The sequence below is a fragment of the Arachis ipaensis genome, chromosome B04 (assembly GCF_000816755.2).
Source record: "Arachis ipaensis cultivar K30076 chromosome B04, Araip1.1, whole genome shotgun sequence".
NCBI classification, from domain to species: Eukaryota; Viridiplantae; Streptophyta; class Magnoliopsida; order Fabales; family Fabaceae; genus Arachis; species Arachis ipaensis.
The window spans coordinates 31,171,526-31,178,318 of record NC_029788.2 but is presented as its reverse complement, the minus strand read 5'-3'; the positions used below and the strand labels follow the sequence as shown (position 1 = coordinate 31,178,318).

The following is a 6,793-nucleotide window of genomic DNA, read 5'->3' as shown; positions in this document are numbered from 1 at the left end:
TTTTTCCATTTTAATGCTATCAGTTATTTCCTGTCTAAAAAACTGTCAATTTGCATATGCATTGAAATATTGAATGCAATAATAATGTCCTATATTGTATAATAAATGTCTGAAAGTATTTGGGTGTTTTGTGTGTTGTTATAAAAGAAGAAAGACAACTTTCTGGCGATCTGGACTGCTGAATGCTAAGAGGGTATTTCAGTTATAATTTTTAACTGATAATAATTAATTACAATACTTCCACTTGATTTTCATTTATTCCTCATTTTCACAATTTTGTAAAGAAAATTGAGACAATTGGATTTCTCGTGGCCTTTGAAATACGGACAGTGTTGATCCTGTCTCCTTTAACTTAATTGAGTTAATAGATACTGCTATTAGTTGGTATATGCTGAAACTTTTCATCTTTTCTTTTCCCCCTGCAGGAAGTGAAGGACACATGCTAGAAGAAGCCAAATCAATCAACCTTTCACTTAGTTCACTGGGAAAGTGCATTAATGCTCTAGCAGAGAACAGTGCTCATGTTCCATTTCGTGATTCAAAGCTTACCAGGATGCTTCGAGATTCTTTTGGAGGTTGGATGCCTTAATCTGTCTTGTTAGATATCCTACTAATATTGTCAAATCTTGTGAGATGTCATTAATGGTTCAGCAAACTGGTTTCTTAGATCCTTGACTGACACAACTACTTTATCTTCCTTAGTCTCAGACTCTCAGGCTCTGCATCACATAAATTGGTCTTGGACGTTAGTTGTATCTGTTCAAACCTACAGTGCTATTATTTTATTTTCCCTGCCTAATGTTTTCCAATAATCTGTAGGCACAGCAAGGACATCATTGATTGTGACCATTGGCCCATCTCCACGTCACCGAGGAGAGACTTCTAGCACCATATTATTTGGCCAAAGGGTTAGGTTTTATATGTGAATATGTTTATAAAAGAATAAACTACCATTTTGGCCTCTCAAAAGATTCAATTTTTGACAAAATGACTTCCAGAAAGAAACAAATGACATTTTGGCCTTCCAGTTTGACAATATGCACTAATTTTTCTCATAAGTGGCACAAGACTAATGCATTTGATCTAGATTTTTTGAAAGTTATTTAAAAGGTAAATACAAAATACCGAGGAAAAATTCTATCTCTTGACCTTTTTTTTCAATTTATGTTTCAATTTTTTGCCGTTCATATATAAAAAATAGTTCACTTAGTGTAAAATTACTAAATTTGGAGGGGAAAAAGATCATTTTTCCAAGCAGGCTTGCAAAAAAAACGAATCAAACTTAGATCATTTTTGGAGGGTCAAAATGTTATTTCTTTCTTTTGAGAATCATTTTGTAAAGATTTGAATCTTTTGGAGGCCAAAATGGTACTTGTATATAAAATTTTATTTCTATTCAATGTATTCATATGACATTTACTAAATATTATTAGACTTATATGCTCTTGATGTCCATGCCATTGTGCAATTTTTTATGTTTAAGGTGAATTGATGACTTTAGATTCTACCCTTATTCTTGTGCAATGCATTTATCTACTGTTGAAATTGTTATTATCTTAATTTGCATATCCTATCTAGTGGCTAGTTAATATTTGATTTTCCCTGATAATTTGAAATTATTTATTCCTCATTCAGTCATCGGTTCATCATGGATTCTGATTGCCTTATTATCAAAGTTCTTAGTATGTTACTATTACTGTTACATGAAACTAAAAACATTGTTGATATTTGACTTGATTAACTTTTTTGGCAGACAGATTAATGTGTATTTTATTTTCAGGCTATGAAAGTTGAAAATATGCTGAAAATTAAGGAGGAGTTTGATTATAAAAGCTTGTCTCGAAAGCTTGAGGTGCAGTTGGATAAGCTTATTGCAGAAAATGAAAGGCAGCAAAAAGCTTTTGATGACGAAGTTGAAAAAATAAACTTGGAAGCACAATGTCGTATTGCTGAGGTTGAGAGGAATTTTGCAGATGCATTAGAGGTTTGCTTATTTCTATATAAAAGTAGCTCTCTTGACAGCAGTAGTCTTTGTTTCAAAATAAAATTAAGTCTTCTAATTTTTGAAATGTTGCAAAAATCTTGCTAGATAATAATACATTGTGAATAAAGATTTTTATTTGTGGTTAAGGTATGTATGCATGATGTCATAATTTGATTCTTTATAATTGATTTGGGTGTTGTCTACTCTTTTTGTACTGTGAATAGAAATTAGAACCCAAAGTCAGCAACTGTGGTGCATGACTTAATTAAGTGGCATACATGGCTTCTTGAAGAAGGATGAGCTCTATTAAGTATTGTTGTTTTTGAGTTTTGAAGATAAAAAGTGATCTATCATCAAATAAGAGCGTGGCTGGAATATTTTTATCAAGGTTTTGGAATCAGTATCTCAGATTTTATATAGAATTTATATAATGTATAATTGTATACTTTGGGATACATACAATTTTCCTGTTATACTTTACCATTTCATGGTTGGTGACGCATTGTGCTGTGAGTTTGCAGCTCCAAGTACCAACTATTAAGTGAAAGGCTGAACTACATTATTTTAGTATTCCTTGTTCTGCTGAAAAACAATCTTCTAATACAACTTTGTAATTTCTAGCTACCTTTAATTGTATTTTCTGAATCAGAGGTAAAGCTTAGGCATGGTGCAAAACCTTTACATTATATTCTATTACAACCTAAATCTCTGAAACTACATATTAATATTTTTGTTTTTATACATCTATGGTGCTATGTTTCATATGGAATTTCAACTTGCAGAAAGAGAGATTGAAATGCCAGATGGAGTACATGGAATTGGTAAAGGAGCTGGAGCAGAAATTAGTGTTAAATCAAGAAAGACATGACTGTAATCGTTTTGTGGCTGATTGTGGCGAGGTATTTATTTTTAACCAATATTAAGTATTAACTATACTGAAAATCTTGTAGGCAAACATTTTTCCCGTATGTTTATTTACCATCTTTTTCTTTGGTTTGGTCATTGTGGCTTGTGCCAAAATTGATATTATGATTAGCACTTAAATCTTTTGGAGGTCCCAATGTTAAAAGATAATGTTTTGACAATTGGCGTGTTTAACCAGTAAAGCCAGTGGCTGAAGGTATTTTGTTTACATTTTGTCACTTTATTTTTGGCTTTTTCGGAACAGGGACCTGCATCATCTTCTGCAGATGTGTCTGAGCTCAAAATGTTGCTTGAAAAAGAAAATAAGCAAAGAAAGGCAGCTGAAGAAGAGTTAGAACGTCTAAAAGGTCAGCTGGGGAAACATACCCGATCAGAGGTGAGTTTCAGTGAAACAGAAATCTTCTATGGCTTTCTTATTTCCCAATCTTGGCTTTCTGGTATAACAGAACCTCTGTGTTCTAGGGAGGAGAGGATCTGGAGGTTATTAAGCTGCGCAACTTCCTTGAGGATGAGGCTAATCAGAAAAAGAAGCTTGAAGAAGAGATAATAATATTAAGAAGTCAATTATTGCAATTGAACTTTGAAGCTGACCAGGTAATTTCTCAAGTTCTGAGCATGTACGCCATGTAGCATATGCTTGAATAGTATGTGCTGTAGGAGGTGCTATAAAGTGCAACAGAACTCTTCATATCCTTGTATATCAGTTGTGTAAACTCTCCTCAAGAAACACAATTAGAGTAGCCAATAGAGTTCACGAACATAATATTATAAACAAATGTATGGGCTAAGAGACATGTTGAATTATGAACCTTCCACCAAAACATGCCAAAGAACTACATGATTGTCCAGCAGTTATTTTGGAATATTATATTGTATCTCCTACTAAAACACCACCTGACTTGCATGGTTTGGTTATTAGGAATTTTGGGTTTTATAACTACTAGAAGGCAAAATCTATTTGCAGTAGAAGCTAGTTTTATGGTTTATCTTGACACATTTTTCTACATTACGAAGTTCTTTGAAAAGTTCTGTCAAATGTCAAATTAAAGTTTGGCTGGTACAATGAAATTTGTACTAATTGTCATCAGATGAATGCTCTTTTTTCCTCTTTTAGTCTGTACCTGCAGGTTACTTTGTTCTTTTAGCATGGGTTTGATCTAGAATGATTTGATGTTATGTCCATAGATGAGAAGGTGTTTGGAAAGTGGTAGCTCAGGGAGCTCATTTCCCTCCATTGATCCTTCTATGACACATGTTAGGCATTCCCAGCTCAAAGACACTGGGAATGGTCCAAAGTCTTCAGTCACTACTCTCTTTGAGCAAGGTATGAATAGATCGAGTTATAATTGAAACATCAAATTATTCATAATCATACATATATGACCCGTATTATTTTAACAGTTGGATTGCAAAAGATTTTGTCATTGCTGGAGTCAGATGATGCCAATATGCGAATTCATGCTGTGAAAGTGGTGGCCAACCTAGCAGCTGAAGGTAGTTTTAGCCTCTTTACCGAAAGCAACTATTTGGCTTTCTAAACACTTTTTGTGTCTCCATGAACCGCCTAATCATTGTGGTATTTTGCTATGAAATGCTCTTTGTTTTGGCAACACAATTATATGTTTCAAGACAAGTTCTAGTCTGTGTTAATTTTACACAACTTTCTCTTAGGAGGAGAGAGAGAAGGGGGGAGGGGGGGTTTGAATGTTGCTTAGTGAACTTCCAGCCCCTTTTTCACGTGGTCCCATTCCACAAATCCATGTTTCCATTAATTGCACTATTTTTTTGGTAGTCTTCATAATCATTAAGATTGTATTCTTTTGGCAGTATATGATCATTTGTCTTATCTTTAGGATTTGTTCAGTAACTTCCCCCAATTTAACATGCAGAGGCTAATCAAAAAAGAATTGTCGAATCTGGTGGTCTCACTTCCTTATTGATGCTTCTTAGAAGATACGAGGATGAAACTGTTCGCCGAGTGGCAGCTGGGGCAATTGCCAATCTTGCTATGAATGGTGATTGTAAAAGAGTAGCTTTCTGTCAAATGATATAAATAATTGGATCTTTCTTATTTACAGTTTATTTGTCAATATTTGTATAGCTAGTTTGGGAAGTCATATTGTCTTTGGTTTCCATTGTGGCAATTCAGAAGCAAACCAAGAACTTATCATGGCAGAAGGAGGAATAACTCTCTTATCAATGACAGCATCTGATGCTGAAGATCCACAAACTCTTCGAATGGTTGCTGGGGCAATCGCTAACCTTTGTGGAAATGGTATATTACTATTTCGTTTTGGTTTTCCAACTATTCAAGTTGCTAGATGTTGAAAATATATTTTCAGCTGTCAAATGAAGTCATTCATAATTTGCCTGATTTGATGCCACGGTTTGCTACTAACCGTGATTTCGTTGCCATGTTCTTCATCCAGATAAAATATTGATGAAGCTGAGATCTCAAGGAGGTATCAAGGCTTTACTAGGAATAGTTAGATGTGGGCATCCCGATGTTCTATCCCAAGTCGCACGAGGAATAGCTAACTTCGCAAAATGCGAATCTCGATCATCTAATCAAGGTCTATTTCCCTCCTTAGTATCCGAGTATACACACCTTAAAATAGATTGAAAAATGGAGAATGTTCTTACTCCATAAAAAGAAAATGCCATTTCCCATTGATTAACTTGCTGAATTTATGTTTTCTGAGCTCTTTCCACTACACTTGCCACAAAGCAACTTTAAGATTCTTCTAGTACCATATAGAGATTAAGGAGATAAAGAGGCTTTGGTTTGTAGCCTGATGATTCTACTTTGCGCTCACAGGGATAAAAAGTGGTCGATCTTTCTTGATAGAAGATGGTGCACTACCTTGGATAGTACAAAATGCTAATAACGAGGCTGCACCCATCAGGCGTCATATTGAGCTTGCGCTCTGCCACTTGGCACAACATGGTAAGGGAACAGGCGACTTCTTGTGATCTCTTGAACTTTTCTAACTACATTCTTGTAAAACTTAAACCAACCGAGATAATGAATATTGCAGAAGTGAATGCAAAAGACATGATTAGCGGAGGAGCTCTTTGGGAGCTCGTCCGGATTTCAAGGGATTGTTCACGAGAGGACATTCGCAGTCTTGCTCGCCGGACTCTCAGTTCTATCCCGACATTCAAATCTGAACTGCGACGACTGCGGATAGAATGTTGATGACAGGTCTGCATGGAACTACATTTTTATTCTTGTTCCACATTTTGTGAAACAGAACTACCGGTACTTAATAATTCTTCTTGGTGGCATATGGGGTAGATGTATACCTTGCTAGTTTTGCTTTGGGAGAAGCAGGGTTAAGCATGTAATTTGTAATGATATCTAGCCATTACTGACCTAGATTGTTTGTATATCGAATATTGATAGAAGGGAAAGTAGATGACAAATGAGGTTTCTGCATGGTAGAGAGGGAAGTTGATATTATGTTCAGTCAAACATGGGTTTGTCAAAGATTTGACCAACTCTTAGTTATATGGAGCTCATATTGTATGTAATATTGAAATTGATTGATTCATGTAAGTAATGAAATTTATCTTCTTTTTTTTTTTTTGCCAATGTATGTATGTTAGAAAATCATTGTTGTGAAGTTTCTAATTATAGAAGTTTTGGCCGCCAATCAATTCATCCGTATATGGTATATAAAATTTGATAGAATGGTATTTTTAAAATTTTTCGAAAATTTGAGGAACAAAAAGTGTTATATTCAATTTTTATTTTTAATAAAAAAATGTTATTGTATTGAAGTGAATCTCAACAAAAGTGACTGATAAGATGATCATCAATATAATTTTTAGAATTAATTTCTCTTGTCTCAAACCAAATACACACATGATTTATTAGCAGGA

General features: G+C 34.5%; 1 protein-coding gene across 1 annotated transcript in view; it reads left to right on the top strand.

Annotated features, from left to right (window-relative positions):
• LOC107639132 (kinesin-like protein KIN-UB) overlaps positions 1 to 6,495 on the top strand; it is a 12,331-nt gene extending 5,836 nt beyond the window's left edge. The window contains exons 7-19 of the mRNA XM_016342562.2: positions 426 to 575; positions 820 to 908; positions 1,781 to 1,984; positions 2,767 to 2,883; positions 3,153 to 3,284; positions 3,371 to 3,502; positions 4,094 to 4,232; positions 4,310 to 4,402; positions 4,798 to 4,923; positions 5,058 to 5,183; positions 5,338 to 5,481; positions 5,727 to 5,855; positions 5,947 to 6,495. Coding sequence (XP_016198048.2) covers positions 426 to 575; positions 820 to 908; positions 1,781 to 1,984; positions 2,767 to 2,883; positions 3,153 to 3,284; positions 3,371 to 3,502; positions 4,094 to 4,232; positions 4,310 to 4,402; positions 4,798 to 4,923; positions 5,058 to 5,183; positions 5,338 to 5,481; positions 5,727 to 5,855; positions 5,947 to 6,107 — 1,742 coding nt within the window. The 3' untranslated portion in view covers positions 6,108 to 6,495. The remainder of the gene's footprint in view (positions 1 to 425; positions 576 to 819; positions 909 to 1,780; positions 1,985 to 2,766; positions 2,884 to 3,152; positions 3,285 to 3,370; positions 3,503 to 4,093; positions 4,233 to 4,309; positions 4,403 to 4,797; positions 4,924 to 5,057; positions 5,184 to 5,337; positions 5,482 to 5,726; positions 5,856 to 5,946) is intronic.